The sequence below is a fragment of the Macaca fascicularis genome, chromosome 11 (genome assembly GCF_037993035.2).
Source record: "Macaca fascicularis isolate 582-1 chromosome 11, T2T-MFA8v1.1".
Lineage (NCBI taxonomy): Eukaryota > Metazoa > Chordata > Mammalia > Primates > Cercopithecidae > Macaca > Macaca fascicularis.
The window spans coordinates 116,440,557-116,466,053 of NC_088385.1; the positions used below are offsets into that span (position 1 = coordinate 116,440,557).

The following is a 25,497-nucleotide window of genomic DNA, read 5'->3' on the forward strand; positions in this document are numbered from 1 at the left end:
GGTTCTCGCCCCAGGGCGGGACACTCCCAGGGACTTGTTTCCCATTGGTTTGACGGAAGAAGCGGGGCGGGAAAACCCGTGCCGGCTTGGCTGCATCACCACCAATGTTCAAGCCTATTGGTAAAAGTACGCCAGACTTGCGCGCTCTGATTGGCTGGGCTGAAGGCCAAGGCCTCCTCCCCTTGAGGCACGGGCGCTCTAGGCTGCAGGAGTCCGGGAGCTGCTCCGGCTCCGGCGCGGAGTGGCGGCAGCCGGGGCGTGGGCGGCGGCGGCGGCGACAGGTGAGAGGCCGGGGTCGCGGGGCCGGGTGGCGCGAGGTCCTAGACCCAGGACGGCCTTGAGCCGGGCGCCCAGTTTCTGTGGCTCAGTTTCTCCAGCTCTGAGAGTCAGCCCCGAGGGGTCGGCGACCTCAATCTGACAGTCGTGATTTTGAGCTTGGGACAAGCAAGGGGAATCCCCGCTTTGAGCCTCAGTTTTTCTAAGAAGTGGGGATCACGATAGTACTTAGCTCGTAGTGCACTTGAATCTTAGTGTAAGGTAATCAACGTAAAACCTTAAGCGGGGAATAATTTTGCGTTATTTATAAAAGTGTAAATTGCACACACCTGTAGACCCTGCAAGCCCCTTTCTAGGACTCTGTCCTGCAGAAATACTCATTTAAGTGTGCAGAACGAGGCGTACTGGGTGTTTTCTGTGGCCTTGTTTATAATCGTGACACGTTGGAAACAGCCTAAATGTCCAGCAAAGAGTTCTTTCTGCTCCATGATTTCATGTAATTTCTACTTTCAGTAGTAGTAGTTGTAAAAGCTGAAACGAAGAACAGAGCCAGTAATAAGTAGCTCTCAGTAATTGAATGATTAGTAGGTGCCAGACACTGCTAAGTGTTTCCCTTGAGTTAATTTAACCTTCCTAACATCCACTGAGGTGCGTACGGTTATTTTCTGTCCATATAACGTGGTGGGAAACCGATGTTCATAGCCGTTTAAGTGAGTTAGCTAAGACGACATCACTGGGGAGTGGAATAGCTGGGATTTGAACCCAGATCTGTTGGATGTGTCCAGTTGATTGCTGCATTGCCTTTCTGGCACATAGCAAGTGCTGGACGGTGTCTACCTTTTTTGTTATTATGATGGGCTTGAACTAGGTGTTCTAAGATCTCTTCCTGATGGTTCTGACATCTGGAGATCTTTGCTCTTCTCACTGGCTTTCCCTTTTAGGATTCCCAGGAGCCATGTTGTCAGAAGTCCTACTGGTGTCTGCTCCGGGGAAAGTCATCCTTCATGGAGAACATGCCGTGGTACATGGCAAGGTACAAAGCCGTTAGAGCCTTTAAGGATTGGGTACCCCTTCTCCCTGATACTAATTTTGCAGGACACCTGAAGCACAGCTTGGGAGCAGATCAGAGATGTCAGTTTCTCCTCAGCCAGGCAAGGAAAAGGTATCTTATGCCCACTGAAGGGATTCTCAGGCCTCACTCGGTATGATAGCAAAAAGATGGGATATAAAGCCCTATGAGTGGAATGAGATCACCTAGGAGTGAGCTTTGATGCAGAAGGAAGAGGTTTGAGAACTGAGCTCCGGGGCACTAAGACATGGAGAAGTTGGAAGGATGATCTAGCAAAGGAGTCGGAAACATCCATTACCTCATTTTACCCTTACCCCGAAGGCATACCCTTTTATTACCCTGTTTTACAAATGTGCAAACCGAGGCTTAGGAGAGAAGTGGTAACTTGATCCAAGTCCTATATACCTTGGTAGAGCTTGGTGTGAACCTAAGTCTGTCTTAGGTTCTACTCCTGCTGCACTCTGCTTTTTTTTTTTTTTTTTTTTTTTTTCCTGAGATCGCTGGAGCGCAATCTTGTGATCACGGCTTACTGCAGCCTCCAACCTCAGCCTCCCGAGTAGCTGGGACCACAGGTGTGTACCACCACACCCTACTAATTTTTTCTTTTGTTTTTTTTGTAAAGACGTGGTTTGACACCAGGCTGGTCTCAAACTCCTGGGCTCAAGTGATCCTCCTGCTTTGGCCTCCCAAACTGCTGGGATTACAGATGTGAGCCACTACACCTGGCCTCTCACTGCTATTCTTTATGTTCTTATATTTCTCATTGAAAACATGGTGATTATGGGGAAGTGATTCCTTGGTGTTGAGAACCTGTGAAATTTTTCAGGAAGAAGGCAAAGTGGATGTTAACTTTTAGTTGATCGATGGTGGCTGTCCCCAGGCTTAGTGGGAGAGCATGCCAAAGTTGGTTAGCAGTGTCTGGCAAGGGCATGGCTGGGAGTGGCCTTTGTGCTCATGTTTGCTCTCTTGTTAGCATGTGGGCCCTGGCTCCTTTGCCACTCACCCTCAGGCTTATTGCTTTTGTCCTTTATTCTACAGGTAGCACTGGCTGTAGCCTTGAACTTGAGAACATTTCTCCGGCTTCAACCCCACAGCAATGGGAAAGTGGACCTCAGCTTACCCAACATTGGTATCAAGTGGGCCTGGGATGTGGCCAGGCTTCAGCTACTGGACACAAGCTTTCTGGGTGAGTGCAAGGAGGAGAAATCGTAAGAGCCTTACCAGAGGTGGTGAGAGCCTACAGAGAGGGCAGCTGGCCAGGTATTCCAGGCTGTCCCCCGCCAAGGGAGCCAGGGGCCAGCTATTGCCAGCGTGTTTTCTACCCTGACCTTATAAAATTAGCTTCACTTATTTATTTTGTTTAATTTAAAAGTGTAAAACAATGCATTGGATCTGTGTGGGCCGTTGTGGACAGATCATCAAGGCCTATTGTTGAGTGAAAAAAAAATGCAAAACAGCAAACATAGGTATTTAAGTATAAATATGTGTATAAATGATAGAAAAGATCTCGGGGACATAGACATCAGATTGGCTGTGGCAATTAGTTCTCCTGGGAGAGACCTGGGGCCAGAGAGTAGACAAAGGGACACATGTTTTAAATGAGGAGAATATATTGGCATTTTGTATAATTAAAAATTAATAAAAGTAGGCTGGGCACAGTGGCTCATGCCTGTAATTCCAGCACCTTGGGAGGCCAAGGCGGGCAGATTACCTAAGGTCAGGAGTTCGAGACCAGCCTGGCCAACATGGTGAAACCCTGTCTCTACTAAAAATACAAAAATGAGCTGGGTGTGGTGGCACACGCCTGTAATCCCAGCTACTCAGGAGGCTGAGGTAGGAGAATCGCTTGAACTTGGGAGGCGGAGGTTGCAGTGAGCCGAGATCGTCCATTGCACTCCATCTCAAAAAAAAAATTAATAAAAGTAAAAGTTACCTATGCTTATTATTGGAAGATATGGTCAATGCTGGGACTTTTTTTTTTTTTTTTTTTTTTGAGACGGAGTCTCACTCTGTCCTTCAGGCTGGAGTGCAGTGGCGCGATCTCAGCTCAGTGCAAGCTCCGCCTTCCGGGTTCACACCATTCTGCTGCCTCAGCCTCCCAAGTAGCTGGGACTACAGGCGCCCACCACCACGCCTGGCTAATTTTTTGTATTTTTGTAGAGACGGGGTTTCACCATGTTAGCCAGGATGGTCTCGATCTCCTGACATCGTGATCCGCCCGCCTTGGCCTCGCAAAGTGCTGGGATTACAGGCGCGAGCCACCGCACCCGGCGGGACATTGTAATTTTAAAAATCACTTATTATTCCCCTTCTCCTTTCTCTGACCCCAGTAATGACTGCAAGCATTTTGGCATTAATCCTTCTGGGTGATTTTCTGTAGATGGATAGAAAGATTGATAGAGACAGGGAGATATCTTGGTTTTTTAACCAAAATTGGGTCAGGCCATATAAACCATTCAAAAATACCTGTTTTTTCTTTTGTGTGTCAGGTGTGTGTGCTGATTTTTGGCAGCACTGTGAAGATTTCATCCACTCATAAGCAGGCCACCTTTTTCCATCAGTGGAGTCCCCCGCACCTGCCCCAGAGCTGACGTGTGTTTTCTGTTCTCAATTTACTGTCTGCTCCCTGGGCTGAAGCCTTGCTTTTTGGAACAGTGTTTCTCAGCCAGGGTGGAATAAATGAGAATCTTTTTGGGTTTTTTTCTTAGACTGCACCTGAACCATTGATAACTGCTTCCCGTTCCCCATGAGAAACTACAGTCACTCCCATATGCCATATGGGGATGGAAGAAGAGCTGAAAATTCTCATTTCACTTGCTGTTGAGACAGGGTCTTGCTGTGTTGCCCAGGCTGGTCTGGAACTCCTGGCCTCAGGAGTTTTCCCACTTTCCCAAAGTGCTGGGGTTACAGGTGAGAGCCACTGTGCCTGGCCAAAATCCTCATTTTAGAACAACACTTTTTTTTTTTTTTTCTTTTTTTTTGAGACGGAGTCTCGCTCTGTCACCCAGGCTGGAGTGCAGTGGCGCGATCTCGGCTCACTGCAAGCTCCACCGCCTCCCGGGTTCACGCCATTCTCCTGCCTCAGCCTCCCGAGAAACTGGGACTACAGGCGCCCGCCACCACACCTGGCTAATTTTTTTTCGTATTTTTAGTAGAGATGGGGTTTCACCGTGTTCGCCAGGATGGTCTCGATCTCCTGACCTCTTGATCCGCCCGCCTCGGCCTCCCAAAGTGCTGGGATTACAGGTGTGAGCCACTGTGCCCGGCGCAGAGCAACACTTTTTAACCTCATCATATCTTGGAATCACCCAGGAGTTTTTGTGATTGTGGATGTTGTTTTTGTTTTTACCAATACAGATGGACTTCTGGCTCTGCCCCTGTCTTATTGGGAGTTGGTAGTGGTGGTAGGAGTTTTTTAAGGGTTTCCCTGGACGATTCTGGGGACGCCTCAGTTAAGAGGCACTCCTTTGGAGCGTGCGTCTGGAGCGTTCCAGCCAGAACACATGGAACTTGCTTTCCATAGTGCACAGGGCCGCCCAGCCAGACCAGAAATGTCCCGTGAGAACCAGCTGCAACTTGTGTATGTCAGTAGCTTGGGGTGGAAGCAGCCAGGTGTGGGGGACCATGTCTCGGACCACTCCGACTCCCTTGGTGACCCTGGGCAGGTCACTTCACCCTCTGGGCCTGGGAGCAGAGACATGTTTCCTGACTGAGGGCTGCCGTGAGGATCTGACAACACTGGAGGCGGGCACTAGGGGTGCGACACAGGTGCAGTATGTAGGTAAGGGCGTGTGAGTTGCGGAGCCTTGGGAGACACACCATTTTCTAGGTTGCAAAGATCTACCATCTTTTGTTCAGTGTCCTTTTGCTCCCTCCTGATAGTCATAAACATTGAACATTTTTTTTTTTAGAGGCAGGATCTTACTATGTTGCCCAGGCTGGTCTCAAATTCCTGAGCTCAAGTGTTCCTTCTGCCTCAGCCTCCTGAGTAGCTGGGAATATAGGCACCTGCCACTGCACCCTGCTACTACAGTGAGCACTTACTGGACACTTATGCATGCCAGGCACTAAGTGTGTTCACATATGTTAGCACACTTAGAATTCTCCAGCATTCCCTGGGAATAGGTGGTGGTATTCGTCCCCATTGTACAGATTTGAAAATTAAAGTTCAGAGGTCTAGTGGCTCAGGTTACACTTGTTGGTGATACTGAAAGGATTCAGACCTAGGTTTCTCCTAGCCCCACCATCCAGGCTCTTAACAACTGTTCCATCTCGATTACAGAGCTCTGAAATACCCGGGTTCTCAATAATGTCATGACTTGGCCATTTGAGTATATCATTAATCCATTCAACACATATTTACCCAGCACTTAATCAGTGCCTGAAATTTCCTAAGACACGCACGCCCAATTCCATTTCCCAGTCCCTTGAGAATCTGACCTGAGGCTCAGCGAGTGATTTGCAAAAGTAAGCTGGCCAGACAGGCTCTGCTTTCTCAGTGTCTCAGAGGAAAGTGGCCCAGGTTCCTGCACATCCCTGGGAAAAACCTGCCTCACCCTCCCCTTCTGCCCAGGCAACGCCTCGCATTTACGCTGTCCTATTCCTGATGATTAGCTTTTGGAAGAGGGAAGTATTTTGGGTGGTAACTTAATACTCCTTTGATTTTTGGTTTTATACAATGGAAGGTGAAACCTAGGCCCTTGTGTGATTGAGCCAGCATTCTCTGTGTGTGTCTGTGTGTGTGTGTTAAGGCTACTTTTTTTTTTTTTTTTTTTTTTTTTTGAGACGGAGTCTCGCTCTGTCGCCCGGGCTGGAGTGCAGTGGCCGAATCTCAGCTCACTGCAAGCTCCGCCTCCTGGGTTTACGCCATTCTCCTGCCTCAGCCTCCCAAGTAACTGGGACTACAAGCGCCCGCCATCTCGCCTGGCTAGTTTTTGTATTTTTTAGTAGAGACGGGGTTTCACCGTGTTCGCCAGGATGGTCTCGATCTTCTGACCTCGTGATCCACCCGTCTCGGCCTCCCAAAGTGCTGGGATTACAGGCTTGAGCCACCGTGCCCGGCCTAAGGCTACTTTTTTTGTTTTTTTTTTGAGACAGGGTCTCACTCTGTCATGCAGGATGGAGTGCAGTGGTGCGACCACAGCTCACTGTTGCCTCGACCTCCTGGCTCAAGCGATCCTCCTGCCTCCGCCTTCCAAGTAGCTGGGACCACAAGTGTGCACCACCATGCCTGGCTAGTTTTTGTACTTTTTGTAGAGTTGGGGTTTTGCCATGTTGCCCAGAGTTCAGTCTCAAACTCCTGGGCTCAAGTGATCTGCCCACCTCAGCCTCCGAAAGTACTGGGATTACAGGCGTGAGCCACTGCACCTGGCCTTAAAACTACTGTTAATTAAGCACTTACTACATGCCAGGTGTTATGCTAAAAAGTTTACACGCCCTATTTAACTTTACATTCATGACAACCTTGTGAAGAGGCACTGTTGTTATTCCTGTTTTACCAAGGTGGAAAACAGGTTCAGGAAGGTTAAGTCACATGGCTAGTAAATGGCACACTTGGGACTCAAACGTAAGTCTGCCTAAAGCCAATGAACAGACTTGGGTGTGGTGTTCAGACCATAAATTCATGTCCATCCATGTTCCGATTCCAGTGACTAGCTGACTTTCTGTATTCTGTTGTTTGTAAAACACCAGAGGCCCTCTCACCCACTTGTGTTTGCTTGTTTGCCTGTGAAACAGAGCAAGGTGATGCCACAACACCCACCCCAGAGCTAGTGGAGAAGCTGAAGGAGGTGGCAGGCTTGCCTGATGACTGTGCTGTCACCGAGAGCCTGGCTGTGCTGGCCTTTCTCTACTTATACCTGTCCATCTGCCGGAAGCAGAGGTGTGTGTGCAGTCTGGGGAGGGAGTCCAGATTCAGCCTCCCATGGAGAAACAGGAAGGGTTTCTGTCATTGCTGCTGGAGAACGCACATGCTCTCTTCTAGAGCAGCAGCCATTGGCTGTCCTCACCACATGCCAGGCACCCTGCCAGACATGGTAATATGGCATGCCTTTTTTTTGAGACAGGATCTGTCTGTTGCCCAGGCTGGAGTGCAGTGGTGTGATCTCAGCTGACTCCAGCCCTGACCTCCCAGGCTCAAGTGATCCTTCCACCTCAGCCTCCCAAGTCGCTGGGACCACAGGTGCACATCACCATGCCTGGCTAATTTTTAAATATTTGTAGAGATGGAATCTCACTATGTTGCCCAGGCTGGTCTCAAACTCCTGGGCTCATGTGATCCAACTGCCTTGGCCTTTGAAAGTGCTGGGATTACAGGCATGAGCCACCACACCCGGCCCCAACCAGCCCCTCTGTTTTTTTTTCTGTCCAGAACCCAAAGGGAAAACCTCAGGGGGCAGCCCTTCCCTTGAGCAGCAGATGCTGGTTCAGTGGCCAGGCACTGTGCTCAGGACACATTTGGAAATGGCCTGATAATTGCTGTCCAAAGGAGAATTTCAACTTGAGAGGCATGTCCCCTTAAGTGGGTAAAGGGCATTCCAGAATCTTCCAGTCTGGGTGGGGTGGGTGTGTGGAATTTGGAGATGTACATTCAGTATTGCAATTTTCGTATTTAGGAAATGGGAGAAGTACTTCTTGGAAATTACCAAACACGAAGTTTGACAGTTCTCACTTGAGGGAAATACATGTAAGATAAAGTGATTCGGACCTTTCTGGTGATCAAAAGCAGACCCACGTTACACATGGTTGGGGAGCACCATCTGGTGGGAGAGGCCCCCGGTGAACACACAATCCTAGCGCGCTGTGATGAGGCAGTGGTGGAAGGAGGGCATGCAGGAGGTCCTAGAAGGGGAGCCAGGAGGGTCTTTGAGGGTAGCTAGGGAAACTCACAGTGGAAGCGACATTTGATAAGGCCTTGAAAGATGGGTAGGGATTTCTCTGGGGGATAAGGAGGTGCAAGGCTATTGCAGGCAGAGGGGCTAGCATGTGCTCAGAGCAGGCCCACAGAAACACCTAGCATGTGAGCACAGGAAGGAGGTGGGAGAAAGGGGTTGACGGCTTGCCAGGTGCTTCTGGGAAGGGCTCTGGTTGGGTGACCCAGGGATTTAAATGAACTTGGTACCTGTTTCCTAGTTGTCTGATTCACCCTGAGTTCCTGATGTTCAGTAGGGATACATTTGGGGTCGTGAAGTCTCCCCAAGTTGAGAAAACTGGACCAGATGCTTGGAATCAGGCCTGGTCCCGGCCCCTGGTTCGGTGCTGGCATCCCACTGCCCTGTAGGAGAGTCACGTTTTGCACCCTGGTGTGTTTCAGGGCCCTGCCGAGCCTGGATATCGTAGTGTGGTCAGAGTTGCCCCATGGGGCGGGCTTGGGCTCCAGCGCCGCCTACTCGGTGTGTCTGGCAGCGGCCCTCCTGACTGTGTGCGAGGAGATCCCAAACCCGCTGAAGGATGGAGATCGCGTCAACAGGTAACCGTGGTCCTCACCTGGCCACTGTCCCTCCCACGCGGCAGGACGGGGCGTGGCTTCTGTCACGGGGACCTCACCACCTCCCTGTGAGGTGGGAGGGGTCTTGGTGGCCATTTTACAGATGAGGAAGCTGAGCCCTGAGAAGTCAAATGGCTGGCCCAGGGCCACACAGCTAGTGCTGGCAGAGTGGGATTTGAACTCAGAGTCTGAGCTTTTCTCTCCTGCTCTCCACCACCTCTGCTCACCCCCATCTTGGCTCTGTTGGGTTCAAGCGCCCATGGTATGGTAGAAAGAGCTGGAGTCCAGATCTGGAGGGCAGTGGGTTAGATGAACTCTCGCACCTCTGCATTGACTCACGCTAGGACGGTGTCCTCTGTATGGTAATGACGGTGCCCTAGGGGTGACTGTCCAGTTTTACCACACGGTTATGAAAGACACTAGAGTGTGCTGAGAAATCCACGTTAGGGGATGTGTCCATTAGACTAGGACATTTCTCCTCCTCCGGGGCCATCTCCATGAAGGGCGTGCCACCTCTCTGTGTTCCTACTGGTGGGGGACCACGTGACTCAGTGAGGCCTGTCAAGACAGGCTTGACCACAGACCATTTCCGTCATTAGGAGAATGTGCCTTGAGAAACCACCCAGTGCACAGAGGTTATGCAGTTTGTGCCGGGACCAGGAGTTGTGGATGAGGCCCCTAAATGCAGAGCTCTGTCGTCTTCCTGGGCTTGTTTTTTTGCTGTTGTTGTTTTCTGAGCTTGGTTTGGTTTGTTTGTTCATTTGTTTTTTTGAGACGAAGTCTTGTTCTGTCACCCAGGCTGGAGTGCAGTGGTGTGATCTTGGCTCACTGCAAGTTCTGCCTCCAGGTTCAAGTGATTCTCCACAGGCCGACAGACTGGCCCTGCCTTTCAAAAGGCAGAGGGTGACTGTGCGTGTGTGTGCATGCATGTGTGTGTGTTCTTATGCTGCTTCCAACCATTTCTCCCACTTTGCCCTGAAGGCCAGTCATTCCTTCTCAGAACCCTTAGGGAGAGTAGACCCCCCACCCCACCCCACCCTGCCCATCATGTGTTTCTAAGTCGGAAAGGACTGGAGCCCAGTCTCCTTTGAAGACTCAAATCTGAGCCTCCTAAAAAACAAACTGTGTAGAGCAGGAGGAAGACTCACGTTTGTTGAGAGGGCCAGGCCCTGGGCTAGATCAACTGCCTGAGTTACCTTCCCCCGCCTCCATCACTCACTTCTTCCCACGCACGCTGCCACCTGTTGGTCCCTGGAAAGGGCCAGCCAGCTCTGGTGTGGTTCCAGTGCTGCACAGGTGGTGTGTCTGGAATGCACCCCACACACACCTTGCTCAGCTGGCTCCCCTTGTCCTTCAAGCACCCCACCCCCGCCCCCACAATTCAGCCCATAGTACTCTTACAGAAACACCTGCTTTGTAGTCACATATTGCAGTGTCATGGATTTGTTTGTATTTGAATCCTGATTGCTTACTGACCTTCACTTTCTCCATTAGACTCTAATCTCTAAGGAGTCAGGGACCTTGTCTGTTTTGCTTCCGACTAGGAGCTTAGTCACAGGCACATAGCAGTTGCTCAATCAATGCTGAATGAATGAGTGTATCTTGTTGGCACCATTAAGTTAGTAGCTAAGAGCTTGGGCTCCAAGTCAGCAGATGTGGTCCTGACCCAGCAGTGAGTAGCATAGTGATTTCCAGGATGCTGTTTGACCCATACAAGCCTCAGTTTCCGCTTCTGTAAGAAGCAGGATAATTATCGTACCTTCCCTGTAGGGCACAATTGGGAGGATTATGGACCATTTTTCAATGGTCCATTTAAGAAAGCATTCAGCACAATGTTTGGCACATGCTAATCTAGTATGTTAACTGATGTTGACTCATTATTAATCATAGTCTCACAGCTACCATGTGAGTTGCCAAGTCCGTAAAAATCCTTGTTTGGCAGATGAGGAAGGAGACTCAGAGCAGGTAATTGACTTGCTCAGGGCTCCACAGCAAGTAAGTGATTGAACCAGGACCCCAGGCGCTGTGACCCCAGATGGCCTATTTTTTGGGGAGCACATCCTATCTCCTGGGCATTACACAAAGCGCTTGTGTGTTTTTTCCATCTCAATATCCTCAGTGAGATAGACCCTTTTTTTTTTTTTTTTTTTTTTGAGGCGGAGTCTTGCTCTGTCCCCCAGGCTGGACTGCAGTGGCGCGTTCTCGGCTCACTGCAAGCTCTGCCTCCCGGGTTCATGCCGTCCTCCTGCCTCAGCCTCCCGAGTAGCTGGTGCTACAGGCGCCCGCCACCATGCCCGGCTAATTTTTTGTATTTTTTAGTAGAGACGGGGTTTCACCGTGTTAGCCAGGATGGTCTCGATCTCCTCACCTTGTGATCCGCCTGCCTCGGCCTCCCAAAGTGCTGGGATTACAAGCGTGAGCCACCGCGCCTGGCCAGATAGACACTATTACCCCTGTTTTATGGATGAGAAAACAGAGGGTCTGAGGTGGAGTGGTTGCTCACAGATGCCCAGCGAGTCAGTGGTGGGATGGGTTTCAAAAAGGGCTCACTGGCTGGGCACGGTGACTCATGCCTGTAATCCCAGCACTTTGGGAGGGTGAGGTGGGCAGATCTCTTCAGGTCAGGAGTTCGAGACCAGCCTGGCCAACACAGCAAAAACCCGTCTCTACTGAAAATACAAACATTAGCCAGGAATGGTGGCAGGCGCCGGTAATCCCAGCTACTTGGGAGGCTGAGGCAGGAGAATCGCTTGAACCCAGGAGGCAGAGGTTGCAGTGAGCTGAGATCGTGTCACGGCACTCCAGCCTGGGGGACAAGAGCAAAACTCCATCTCAAACAAGCAAAACCAGGCTAACCGCTTACTCCATAACTCTGCCACTGAGCCACATCATTCTCAGAGGTCACAAAACCACCTTTAGCTTCTACTGTTTCATGAGGAAGGGAATCTGCAGAAAGGAAACAAAAGCTGAGAGCAAAGAGTGGGGAAGTGGAGTTGGTCATTTTGCCTTGTTCCATACTCATGTTTTTTGGGTCTGTTCACTTAAAGTGTTTGTGAGCCCACACCTGGTCCATGGAAGGCAGTAAGGCCACATGCTTGGGAGAGATCCAGACATGGCTGGGACCAGCCTGGCCCCCCGAGGGGTGTCTGGGGCTCCTGGGATTTGAATTCATAATAATCGTGCTTTGGATCTACTTGCAGAGCCCTGGGAAACAGTCACATCTCTGCCCGTTCTTCTTAAAGGCAGGCTTGGTTCAGGTGTGGGCGCTTATGCAGAGGTCTGTTATAGTGGCAGTTGCCACCTGCTGCTTGTGGACACCTTGCCATCATTAGACACACATGCAGATAGCCTCTGAGGAGGGTAGCGTTCCCATTCTCCAGAGGAGGAGAGTGAGGCTCAGAGAGGTTAGATAACAGGCTCCGAGTCACTCAGCTAGTAAGAGGCAAAGTAGGGACCAGATGCAGTGGCTCGTGCGTGTAATCCCAGCACTTTGGGAGGCCAAGGCGGGCCAAGTTCTAGACCAGCCTGTCAATATGGTGAAACCCCGTCTCTACTAAAAAATACAAAAATTAGCTGGGTGTGGTGGCACACACCTGTAGTCCCAGCTACTCGGGAGGCTGAGGCAGGATAATTGCTTGAACCCAGGAGATAGCCGAAATTGTACCACTGCACTCCAGCCTGGGCGACAGAGTGAGACTCCGTCTTAACAAAAGAAAAAAAAAAAAAAAGAGGCAAAGTAGGACCATGGGAGTCCAAAGCCCGGGCTGTTTTCACTGCGCCAGGTGGGCTTCAGAGGGAAGGGCAGGTTCAGCACGCTCTGGAGCTGGAGAGGTTCAGAGCGGACTTGTTCTTTCTGAGCTCAAGGGCCCAAACTCCTATGCCCCTTGGCCTCCCCTAGCACAGCCCCAGGTGACCCCTCCCCAGCCCCACTCCTCACTGCCACAGTAAAGATGAACATCTGTGTCTTCAGGTGGACCAAGGAGGATTTGGAGCTAATTAACAAGTGGGCTTTCCAAGGGGAGAGAGTGATTCACGGGAACCCCTCTGGAGTGGACAATGCTGTCAGCACCTGGGGTAGGTGCTGCCTCGGATTTATTTTTGTTATTTTAAAAATGCTTATTACAATGGTCGGTGCCCAAGAGTCTGTGCTGGTTTGGGAGGAATTGAATCAACGAATTCTGGGAAAAATGAGGGGGGATGGGGAGAAATCTTGGGGCCCTGCCTCACACCCCCTGAATCAGAATCTCGGGGGTAGGACTGGGGCCTGGGAAGCTGCAGCTTCCACGAGCTCCCCAGGGGAGTTGTAGGTTCAGGATGCAGAGCCGTTGCCGTGGAGTTTGCAGACCGCCCAGGTGGCCTCCCCTCTGGTCAGGACTCTTGCTTACAGGGCCCAGATGCTGTGTCCCGGGCCCCACATTCACCATGTGGCCTGTCGGGGGAAGCTGGGCAGTCCAGAAGGAGGGGGACCCAGGAATCCAAGGCCTGGCGAGGGCTTCCTGGTGGGGCTTCGGGGACCTTTTGCCCTCCTGCATCTTTTGTAACTGAAGCTGGGCTGACTCGTTACTTAGTCTGTTTCCTGAATGGGGCAAAGTGAACCCAACCCAAAGTTCAGCCTCTCTCCCAAGTAGCACAGGTGTGTTAGCTTTTCCCACAGCTCTGACCTGCTGACTTTTCTCTTTAGGAGGAGCCCTCCGATACCAACAAGGGAAGATTTCATCCTTAAAGAGGTAACTTGGGGGTGGAGCAGCACATTCAGCCATGGCTGCATCGATGTGTGCAGGGAGCAGAGCTCTGCACCTTTGGGAAGTACCATAGGAGGCAGGTGTCCCTGGCTCTTCGTCCCCCAGTGTGGACCTCACAGTCCACTAGCTGCAAGGAAGGGAGGGGTGGTGGGGGAGACCTGGCAGTTGGTCTTTCCTTCTCCCCTTCAGCTCTTAAATTGCAGAGAGATCAGAAAGGGAAAGTCATGCATGGCTGTGCCTGTAGACCCTCAGCTGCTCATTCATTCATTCCTGTATTCGCTTAGTAAACAAGAATCCATTACTTCCTGTGTTCCCGACGATGCTGCACTGGGGTCTAGGAATGGAGAGATGAAGCTCAGGTGCAGTTTCCAAGGGCTCTCAGTCTGCTTGGGGGCTGGGGCCAGACACACACACAGAAGCCGCCACAGGACAATGTGAGCGACACCATGATGGAGGCACGCAGGGCAGAGGCAGGCTGGAAGTCAGAGGGAGGCTTAGGAGGGACTCGGAGCAGAAGTGACATCTGGAGACTCTCAGGCTGTTTTATGTTTCTGGGCCCCTCCCGCTGGAGTCATTGGAATCACAGACGTGCATGTGAGAGTTCAGCATCCTGTGTTGTTTGCACCCACGGCGGAATTGTCGGGTGCCCGGAGTGAAACATGGCAGAGGGGAGCCAGGTGCCTTTTTGGCTGTTCCCTAAGCCCTCGATTAAGTTGTGGGGTGGTGATTGTCCCAGGGTGCTTTGCCTCCTCCGTGGGCCTTTTTGCATCTGTAAGGGTCCTGGGGTTCTCTCTTCCTTACCCAGGGTGGTCTTCATGGATGAGTGGCAGGTTCTGGCCTGCAGCCCCCACCAGCTGGGCCACTCTATTAGTGGCTCAATAACCTGACCTGCCACAGCGCCACACCTGGGCCCCTGGCTGGTTCTCTGGGATCTTCCTGTCCCAGCTCAGCCTCGCCTCCCTTTCCAAGGCTGTGCATCAGGGTTGGCAGCACTGGCACTGTTGAGATTGGGGGCTGGCTTATTCTTTGTGCTGGGGCCACCCTGTGTATTGCCGCCATCCCCAGCCTCTACCCACTAGATGCCAGTAGCACCCTCAGCGTGGCCATCCAAAACATTTCCAGACATTGCTCAGTGTCCCCTGGAAGGCAAAATCACCCTTGCCACCGACCTCTGCACTCCACAGAAGCCAATAGGAGCAGGGACCAGCTTCCTGCGGCTGCTCCGGCAGTCGTTGCCACAAGAGCCTCGGGGGCCCAGGTGGAAGCTGGTTTGCTGCTGCACTGGATCCACATGCAACCAGAGCTGGATTGTGTGGAGGATTCTCAAATGCCTGGGCCCCGGCCTGTCCTCAGGAGCCCACGGTCTGATGGGGAAGGCGGTCACTGTAATCGTCAGAAGACACCTGAAGGGTTGTGAAGCTGCTGTGGGTGACAGTGACGGCGTCATAGATGCAGCTGCGGGCCTGGGGAATCATTCTTGGAAGTGGTGGCATTTCATTCCTTCAGTGTCTCCTGAGACACTGGAGTGGTGCTTGTGACCTAAGCACTGGACTAGGCCCTGGAGCTAGAAAACTGATGAAGACATGGGCTGGGCACTGAGTGTGCAGTCTACTAGGGGCATCAGGAGATGAATGAGGAGGCTTTCCAAAGGGGGTGGGTGGGGGAATGGCCAGGCGTTGCTGGTGTGCTAGACGGAGGTGCTGGGTCTGCAGGCCTAGGTTTGAGTCCAGCTCTCCCACTTGCCAGCTGGCGCCCTCAGGCAAGTCACTTCTCCGGGACCTCCAGCTCCTCGTTTATGTAAGGGGATCCTGAACATACAATCAGAAGCGGCGGCTCTGAAGTGCTTAGCTCTGCTGGCCGAGTTTATCCATCCTTTCCACAAGTACCATTGAGCACCTACTGTGTGCTGAGCACCGGGGCCTCCACAGGGAACAAAACAAAGCCCCGCATCCGTGGAACTCATACTTTGTTGGGAGAAAAAATCAGTTGCTCTGTGAGAGCATGTCAGGCAATCTTAAGCATCTTTAGGAAACAAAGCAGGGTCAGAGGCTACAAAGGGAAGGGGGGCTGATTGTATGGGGGTTGGGGGCTGCTAACAAAGGAACATTGAACAGGGACCTGAATGAGTCACACCGCTATGGGGTGGGGCTGGTCCCCAGCAGAGGAAGCGCGGTGCAAAGATCCTGAGGCAGAAGCATGCTGCCTGGCATGTCACACAGTAGCTGGGAGGTCAGGGTGGCTGAGCGGAGTGAGCAGCCCGGGGGAGGGAGGAGAATAGAAGAGGCTGGGGCCATGGCCAAGACAAGATCACAGGAGCATTTACCAGGCTTACCCCCGAATGGTGGCCGCTGGATGGCGTATGAACCCTGGATCTGGTGGGGCTGGTGACAGGCCTGTCTGCAGAGGACTTGTCTAAGAAAGATGAAGATGCAACACCCAAACTCCTCCCGCCTGGCTGGATGGGAGCATGGAGCAAACCAACCTTTGCTGCCTGCTGTGGGGTGCCATGGGAGCAGATGGCGGCTTTACAGAGAAGCTGGGGGCCGGACTCCACGTTAATCCCACGGATGGCTTAAGGAGCTTCCCCCCCGCCGCCCCCGCCAACCATGCGTGGTGCCTCACTGTAAAGAAAAAATGCATTGTTTGTGACGTGGATCAAGATGCGGCCTCCCAGAGCGCTGCGCTTTTGAGGAATGGCTTGTCTTAGAAGGGAAGAGAAAAGCCAAATAGAAGTTCATCTTTTGTAAAGTTAAAAAAAAAAAAAAGGGGGCCAGCCTCCAAGACTGAGAATCGATATTAATTTCATGGGCTTATGGGCAGTGAGATGAAGCAGGTTTCTGGCAGCCCTTTCCAGCCCTATTGGATTTTACAGTCTTGAACTGTGAAGAGAGCGAATAAAGGTATCAAGGGCTCTGCCCATCTCCAGCTGTCTCGGGCCAGAGCTCATCCAAATCCCCCACCCTCCATCCCAGCCTACAGTCCTCTGAAAGGCAGGTTGGATGGCAAGAAATGTTGGCTTGGACACTACAAGGACAACTGGGATTGTGGCTTTAGGAGGGATTTACGCAGCTCCTCGGGGGCAGGTGAGGACCACGGGGTCATGCTAGAGAGTCAGCTCAGCGTGGCTGCCTGGGACACGTCTGTGCACCAGGGGGCAGCCAAGGGGATGACTGATTCTAACTACACCTGGTTTTAGACCAGGGCCACTCGTCCGGGCACCATCGAGGTAGGGCAAGAATGGGCTCAGTGTGCTGGGGACAGTCCTGCCTGCATTTACCGAGCCCATGCGTGGCGCTGCCCGCATCAGCTAGCCTGGGCATCTTCCCTCTGCGTGATCCATTTCAGGGCCTGTTGTTTGGTCTAAACTCCAGCTTCGTGAGGGTGACCCATGCACGCGAGCCTCCGCCCCTCCTTGTGCTCTGCCGTAGCCACTTTGGATTTCTCACTGGATGACTGTGCCGGGTTCCACCACCTCCAGGCTCACACAGGCTGCTCCGACTGCCAGAAATCCTCACCCTTCTAGCTTTGCTTTGGTGGCTTCTTACCTTCCTCAGTTCTCAGTGTCCACGTCATGCCAGGAAAACCTTCTCGGACTTCTCCTGTCTCCCCTCTCCCCTCCCTGGCCCCGGCCCCGAGGCCAAGCTGTGCCTAGTATGTTGTAGGCCCCAGCTGAAGTTGAATGAATAGATGAGCTAGAAGCCAAGGGGCCTGGGATGGAGGCACAGCTGTGGCCTGCAGTGGGAGTCCCATGCTCCCCCAATCCAATGTCACCTCTTGTGCCTCTCTTCTTCCTCTGTATCAGGGTGGGGCGGCTTCCCGGACTGCTCCCAGTCCTGACCCGGCTCCTCCACCTTGAGTTCAGTGTGGACCTTCCTCCTCTTCACCCTGCAGGCCGCCGGCTCTCCAGATCCTGCTGACCAACACCAAAGTCCCTCGCAATACCAGGACCCTTGTGGCTGGCGTCAGAAACAGGCTGCTCAAGGTGACTCTTGTTCCCTTCCCGGGCAGGTTTCAGGGTGGCCAGGACACAGTTACATCTGGATTTTCCAGGTTTCCCTCTGGCTGATGGATTCTAGGGGGTGTGGTGGGCCTTGAGGCCCCTTAGAGAGGTGGTTTTGGCAGAAAGGAAGGTACTATCCATACCCGTAGCCTGGCCAGGAAAACAACAGTGATTGGGCTCGTTAGACACACTGACTTTGCAGCTGGGAAGGCATAAACCAGGCCCAGAAGAGAGGCAGTTTCCCCAGAGGATGGGCGCAGGCTGTGGGAACACCTCCTCCCTCCACCCCACTGCTGGGGCAGCTGTGCTGCATCTGCCTCCCCCAGGCCTCACCAGCCATTCCTTCTTTTTTTCTCTAGTTCCCAGAGATCGTGGCCCCACTCCTGACCTCGATAGATGCCATCTCCCTGGAGTGTGAGCGTGTGCTGGGAGAGATGGGGGAGGCTCCAGCCCCAGAGCAGTACCTCGTACTGGAAGTAAGAGGCTGTCTGCAGGAACCAGGGTTATTGAGTCCACACCACTGTCCAAGGCAGTGGCTCTGCAATCTGGCTGTGCTCAGAATCCCCTGGAAGCCAGCACATAGAGGCCAGGCCCTGCCTCTGGCCTATGCTCTCAGAAGCCCTTGGCCTGGGCCCAGGTCTGTGTGTGCCACACAAGCGTATGTTATTTTCAGGCCTCTTCCCAGGTGATTCTGAGTAATTGGGAGAGAGCAGGGAAGGAGGTCAGGGCCTGGCTCGTGCTAAGTGCAGTGGAACAGGTTTGGGGTCACGTCTAAGGAGCTCCGGCCCACGTAGGTAGATGGGGATGTGGCTGATAACAGAGCTCTGTCGGTGCAGGCGTGACTTCTTACTTGGTCCTTCTCCTGCTTCATGGGTGCATTCAACAACTACTTGTCAACTGCCTGCTTTGGGTCAGACAGGTCCCAAAATTGTTTTTTCATCATCATAACCCCATTCACTGCCATTTGCATAATTCTAGTGTACAGGTTGTGACCTCGTACTTTGGGTGTGGTTAGGCCTGTGTGTGAATCCCAGCTCTACTTCTGCTGGATGTGTGGCCTCGCTGGAATGTCTTAAGAATGCTCAGATTAGACGGGCACAGTGGCTCACCTGTAATATAGCACTTTGGGAGGCCAAGGCGGGTGGATCGCTTAAGCCCAGGAGTTCGAGACCAGGCTGGACAACATGGTGAAACGCTCTCTACAAAAAATACAAAAGTTAGCCAGACATGGTGGTGCGTGCCAGTAGTCCCAGCTACTCGAGAGGCTGTGGCAGGAGGATCACTTGAGCCCAGGAGTTCAAGTTTGTACCCTGGGCGACAGAGTGAGACCTTGTCTCACAAAAAAAAGAACACTTGGAGTCTCATGGGTGACACACAAGCACAATGTCTGGTGTGCCATGAGCTTAGGGAAGCAAAGGGTCCAGGCTGCCCCTGGACACAGTCTAGCTGGCCTGGTGAATATGGGCTGATGTTAGCCAGCTGGCTGCCCTTGCGGAGTGAGAGGATCGAGTGGTCCCCAGCTGCCGGGGCTCTGCAGCAGCCATCAGTGAAGGGACAGGAGGGGACCCCTTTGAGAGGGGTGTGCGATCTCCATGTCACCACAGTCCCCCCTACTCTGTAGTCATTGCCTGGTGCCTCCCGGTCCCCCTGTGGGCATTCGAGTCTGTAGCCCCTGTGCTGAGTGGAAGCTGCCACTAAAAGCTTTTTACAAATCATTTTTTTCACTTGATCCTCACACCCACCTCCCTTTGAAGTAGGTGTCTTACCCCTATTTCACAGATGTCAAAACTGAGGTCTGAAGGAGGACTTCCCCCAAGGTTATCCAGCTAGTAAGTGGCCGAGCCAGGGGTCCAACTGACAGACTTGTCTGTCCCTTTATTCAACATATCTGTCGTGAGCACCTACTATGTGCCAGGGTAGAGTCTCCATTGAATTCCTGCGTTTCTGCCCTCATTCCCTCAGTCTTTGTCTTCCTAGCTCTCGATTCCTTCCACGTAGAGAGGAGGGAGCGCAGTCCTCCCCGAGTAGGAAATTAATAATGATAGAATACTGCCTAAAATACACCCTGTCGAGCCCCTGGAGAATGCCGCAGAACAGCACGTTGATTATACATTGTGTGTATTTTTGGCTGTGGCAGCCGCTGAAATGTGCAACTCGGCTGCTGGACAGCTTTGCACTCAAACCAGCGAACTGTTCTCCTGTGTCACAACCTGTCATCTGATCCTTGACAGATTTTGGATCAGAATGTGACAGGTGTCTGGAACCTGCCTCGGCAACGTGACACCTGGCGCTCAGGCGCAGAGAGCGGCCCCCAGAAGTCTTCTCTCACATCCAGCCCATCGGGCTGCTGAGAGGCACCTGGGGCTGCCACCAGGCCATCAGGCCTGTCAGCTCATTTGTCAAAAGTGCTGAGCTTGGCGCGGGGCGCGGTATGAGGCAGGCTGTCGGGGGGGCCACCCCAACCCTGCCCAACCGGCCGTCCCCACGCGGGACAGCCAGGTAGGCCTCCGCAGAGATGCTTCAGTGATTGGCAGCTCCTGGTATACAGGCGATGCAGGTGCCCCGGAACAGAGCTTCACACAGAAGTGAGGAAAATCAGGAGTGCTCTCAGAGGCAGGGTAGAGAGGAGCTTCACGTCAGGCAGACCCGCCTTCCCGTGCCAGCTTGGTACCTACTAGCCCAGTGATCGTGGGCAAGTCACTTCTCTGAGCCTCTGTTTCCCCTTTTGTAAAGTGGGGATGATGGTAAGGTAACCATAAAAATACTAATAGCACATATCTTGTGCCAGGCATTGAACAGAAAACTCACCTTGTTTCATCTCAGGGCAAAGAAGCAGATACTTTTTTTTTTTTTTTTTTTTTGAGAAAAGAGTCATCTTGCTCTGTTGCCCAGGCTGGAGTGCAGTGGCGCAATCTCGGTTCATTGCATCTTCCACCTCCCAGGTTCAAATGATCCTCATGCCTCAGCCTCCTGCCTAGCTGGGATTACAGGCATGCGCCAACATACCTGGCTAATTTTTGTATGTTTAGTAGAGACGGGGTTTCGCCATGTTGGCCAGGCTGGTCTCGAACTCCTGACCTCAAGTGATCCACCCGCCTCAACCTCCCAAAGTGCTGGGATTAAAGGCATGAGCCACCACACCCTGCTGAGGCAGATACTCTTATGACCCTGGTTTACAAGTGGGGGACAGACCCAGCGCAGAAGACCTTGCCCGAGGACACACGACCAAGAAGGGGCAGCACCGAGACTCGAACACAGGCCTACTTGACTCCAAACCCCGTGGTTTTTACTTCCTGATGGCTGGGACTGTGGCTGGGCGTCCATCCTTAGAGCCCCAGCACGTTGTGGGTTAAATGAAATCTAACTACTGGGTGCCTGGGCAGTGAAAGCTGTGAGTTTTATTTTTTCATCCACATGCATCTTGTTGGATCCTTAGAGCAGGAAGTTTACCCTGCATAATTGAAGAAACCTAGACAAACAGCTGTTTCCCTGCTTATGGCCTTGCTGGAGTTAAACCTAGTTCTTATTCTGAAACCAGTCCCCAAGGCAGCTGTAGCGAGGCATATTATTTGAAACTTTTTCTCTTGCAAATGACAGAAATCCATTTCAACCAGGCTTTTGTAGAAAAGAAATGTATTGGCTCCCAGCTGAGAAGACCAGAGGTAAACGGCTTCAGGTATAGCTCGATCCAGGGGCTGAACCATTGTGTCGGGAATCTGTCCATCTGCCACGTAATCTCTGACCATGTGGCAAGATAGGTCATCTTGGTGACTTGTGTCTGAATTTAATTATTTTAGCAGCTCTAGTGGAAAGGGGCAGAGAAAACCCGGGACGAGGGCGGGGGGACTGTGATTGGCCCAGCTTGGGCCACATGCCCATCTTTGATCAGTCACCAGTGCCAGAGGCTTCTGTGACCAGCCCTAGGATATGTGCTGAGTGCTGTGGTGAAGGTATGCTCAGCTCTACCCAAGCTCCATGAGAAACGCTGCAGGGGAGAAGGATTCTTTTACAAGTGGAGAGGGCCAGCGTGCCAGGTAGGCGAAACTGTTAGCTGTCTCCAGCCAACAACTGTCAGATGGACGAGGCAGGCTCAGGGGTGGGCACAGGACCTTGGCCTCAGGCAGGCCAAGTGGGAACAGATGGAACCTTCTCCCCTAGGAGCTCATTGACATGAACCAGCACCATCTGAATGCCCTTGGTGTGGGCCACGCCTCTCTGGACCAGCTCTGCCAGGTGACCAGGGCCCACGGACTTCACAGCAAGCTGACTGGTGCAGGCGGTGGTGGCTGTGGCATCACACTCCTCAAGCCAGGTATCCCTGGGGTAGGTGGGCCAGGCTGCCAGCCTGGGCTCCTAAGAGGGGTCCACCTGGAGAATTCCCTTGAAAGGAAAAAGAGACCTGAAAACAGGTCTCAGCTCTGCTGTGTGGCCATGGGCAAGTTAATTAACCTCTCTGGGTCTTGGCTTTCCTCCTTGGTAAAATAAGGATGAGAGTATCTAGCTTGTAAGATCATTGCCCAGATTCAAGCAGGAAAGTGCACCTAGAGAGCCTGGTAGGGCTGGGCTGGGGCTGGGGCTCCTGTCATCGGGGCTGTCCCCACAAGCTTGGGAAGTAACCAGGGCATTGTCACTCTCCACGTCTGCCTCACCTTGCCCCACTTGTACCCCTTGACGTGGTCAGGATGGGGTTGATCTTGCTACAGAACAAAAGGTTTTCCTTCCCGTTGGTCTGGAGAAAGAGCAAGACCGAGTAACCACCTGACACCTACCTCTGCCCTCAGGCTCGCTCCTGATCTACAGTAGGCACTAACTGTTCCCACCTGTCTCAGTTTCCCTCTGTGCTCCTTGTCCCCTCCTTCCTGGTCTCCCTTCTCTTTCTCTTTTGTCTTTATTTCCTCCTCTCTGTTCTTCAGCCTTCTTTTCCCCTCTGTTTTGCACTGAACCCCCTTGGGCTCCAGGCATCCCCTCACCCTCCGTGATGGCTCCCAGGCCTCAGGAGGTGGCCACATCCTCACTCCAGCCGACCCCGACTGTTGGTTCCTAGTTCAGAGCCCATGACGATGGTGGAACTTGACATTTCTGGAGTGTGCCCGCTGTGCCAGGTGTTGTGCCAGGCACTTTACCTGCGTTATTTCCTTTAAGCCTCCCTGGGGTCTGCATGGGGGAGGCATCACGATTCCCATTCCCAGATGAGGAGACTGAGACTGAGAGAGGGGAGGTCACTTGTCTGAGGCCACATGGCCAGTACAAGGCGAGGCCAAGTCCTGTGACTTGAGAGCCCATGTTTTTAATTCTTGCTCCCTAAACCCCTGGGGGTACGACGCTGGGCATTGCGGTGCGCGGAGGGGCTGCAGGTAACCGTGGGCCTCATGGGCCTGTTGGCTCAGGTGGGGTCACAGCCAGGAAGGCACAGCAGGAAGGCCCAGGCTTTTGCCTTGAATATGATGAGCTTCTCCCTCAGAGCAGCGTTTTCAAGGGTGACCTGCCTTCCCTCCCCACAGGGCTGGAGCAGCCAGAGGTGGAGGCCACAAAGCAGGCCCTGACCAGCTGTGGCTTTGACTGCTGGGAAACCAGCATCGGTGCCCCCGGTGTCTCCATCCACTCAGCCACCTCCCTGGACAGCCGAGTCCAGCAAGCCCTGGATGGCCTCTGAGAGGAGCCCACGACACTGCAGCCGCACCCAGATGCCCCTTTCTGGGTTATTCTGGGGGCTGCAATTTGCCCCTGTGCTGCCCAGCGGGCGCCCAGCTCCTGACACTGCTGGAGAGGCCCCAGCTGCTTGGCGATGCCGGCCGAGCTCTGCACAGTCCCAGCGGTGGGACCTACGGAGGCATGGTCTGCGCTCTGCATCCTCTGAAGCCAGCTGAGCAGGAGGCCTAGGAGGGTCCTCTGAGGCTCCAGACCTGAGACAGACGGGCTGCTTTCCCGAAGCTCCCACGGTCCCATCTGCTTCAGGCCCCGGCCTTGGCCTGTGTTCTCCCTGGCCACCTGGGTCGGATGCTCAGATGCTGGGGCCTGGTTCCCGGAGAAATGTGCCTTCTATCTCCCTCTGCAGGGACCGCCCCTGTCTCTCAGAGCCAGGTCTCTCCCTCCTCCTCCAGGAAGCCTTCCCCTACCCCTTGTCCCCCCTCCCTCCCAGAGCACCTGCTGTCTGGGTAGCTCACTCAGCACTTGCTGCGGCCTTCCCTTCTACCTAGCGGGACAGGGCTTCCCCAGGGGCTGTCCTGGAGGTGGTGGGCCTGGTTAAATAAGGCAGGGTCCATGTGCAGTTTCTTCCAATCTGTACCTGAGAGGTTTGTGGAAAAGAAAGCAAAGGGGGAATAAAAAGATTTTGTGTCAGCAGTAGACTAGGGAGACTCCAGGCCACTAGCACCTTCCTCCTCTGTCCCTGTCCCCTTTCCAGCTGTTTCCTCCATGGAGCTCTTCAGCAATGGAGGGAAATAAGGGTTTGGGGTCACTTTGTTGTGTGTCTTGGGGATGAGGTGGCTTTTCCTGGATGGCCCTTGCTGGAGAGGGGCTGGAACACGGCTCTCAGTCCATCAGCACAACTCCAGGCTGCTGCTGCAGAGGGAGAAGTTGAGCTTCCTAGCTCCAGAATCCCAAGCACCCACGAGAGCACAGACCTGTGTAAGACAGGAAAGTAGAACCTGCCACCGCTCCTGGGCATGCCTTCCTTTCTGAAATGAACTGGCTGGATGGAGAAAACAGACTCAAATGTTCATAGCCCGGGTGCCTGGCACTCCCCACCCCCACCCCCCAGCCCCCACCGGCCCTGTTTGAACTTTATATTGCAGTCGGCTTGGTGCTTTCTGAAGTGCCAGTGTCCATCAGGAAACCCTTGTGGTTGGCGCCTTGCCAGCCAGAACCTCGGAGCGGCGGACCTGCGAAGAGGCCGAGTGGAAAGGTGGGGGCCCTGCGCAGGGATTTCAGGATGAAGTGAAAGCGATTCAGTGCGCGTCTGCCCGTGGCCACTAGGGGGCAGCTGGCGCCCTTCCCTGCTGTTTTCATGGGGAAGGTGAGAGGATCAGGAGCGGAACTCCACCCCCAGCTCAGCCTTGGGCCCTGCCTGGGGTCACTGCTGGGAACGTGTGGGTGAAGGGAGGACAACTGCCCCAGCTTAACTTGTAGAAATGGCCCGAGTTTGATTGCTGTTCCCTGATGGCTGTTCCCTGCCCCTTCCCTTCAAAACGCACCATACTGAACGCTCACTGTGGGCTAGGCGTGTTTACGCATCACCCCTTCTCATCTCTGCCCCGATCTCAGTGTCATTGCTAGTCTCATCCCTGCTTTACAGACCAGGAAACCGAAGCTCAGAGAGATCGAGTAACTTGTCCAAGGCCACACAGCTCATCAGCATCTTAGCCCCTATGTGTGTCTGATGGGCTCTGCTCGGTGTGCAGGCTCACTGCGATTTTTTAGCCTTCTGTGCTCGGGCTCGTTTTTCTGGATTCGGATGTACTTGACCGGGGTGGGGCTCGGGCCTGCATGTTTTCCTCCCCACGCGATTTGAATGAGCAACCAGGCCGGAGGCTGCTGTGCCCTCAGTGATGGCGCTGGCTGACAGCCAGCCTCCAGCCTGTAGGAGGTGGGCCTGGAAGCCTCCCCAGTCTTCCTTAGATGTCCACAGCAGCTGTGAGACGGGTGCAGGGGGCAGAGGCTGAGACCCCCAGAGCCTGTTTGCTCCTCGCAGCCCTCTCTCTCATCCCCTGGGGACAGGATGTCACTCCTGGGGCAGGGGCCAACTCGACACTCCAGTGAAGCGGCTGCCGGTGTGCTTTGGCCAGAGCAGCCTTTCAACCCAGCCACCACTGTGGCCACCATATGGGCCTGGTGTCACACTCCTGGCTACCTTGTAGACAGTTGGCACATGCGGCTGTCACCCCTTTTCATTGCCTATTGCAGTGGTTCTCGCTCTCAGAGCTGC

The 25,497-nt window shown here is 53.2% G+C and overlaps 1 protein-coding gene across 4 annotated transcripts; it reads left to right on the forward strand.

Moving 5' to 3' along the window:
- The first annotated feature begins 68 nt into the window (after positions 1-68).
- MVK (mevalonate kinase) lies at positions 69-23,918 on the forward strand. Of its 4 annotated transcripts, none has more exons than XR_012420600.1 (12): positions 185-281; positions 1,218-1,309; positions 2,384-2,531; positions 7,082-7,226; positions 8,658-8,813; positions 12,802-12,905; positions 13,513-13,558; positions 17,465-17,555; positions 17,933-18,049; positions 21,463-21,607; positions 21,732-21,885; positions 23,075-23,918. XR_012420600.1 is itself a non-coding variant. In XM_074007745.1 (12 exons), exons 2-12 carry the CDS (start codon positions 1,232-1,234, stop codon positions 23,224-23,226), a joined length of 1,266 nt encoding a protein of 421 aa, XP_073863846.1. In that variant the 5' UTR covers positions 185-281; positions 1,218-1,231; the 3' UTR covers positions 23,227-23,918. The 4 variants fall into 4 exon arrangements, 3 of the variants coding, with proteins under 3 accessions (XP_045221838.2, XP_073863846.1, XP_045221839.1); XM_074007745.1 differs by lacking the exon at positions 21,463-21,607 and adding an exon at positions 13,858-13,932; XM_045365904.3 differs by lacking the exon at positions 21,463-21,607.
- Positions 23,919-25,497: the final 1,579 nt, after the last annotated feature.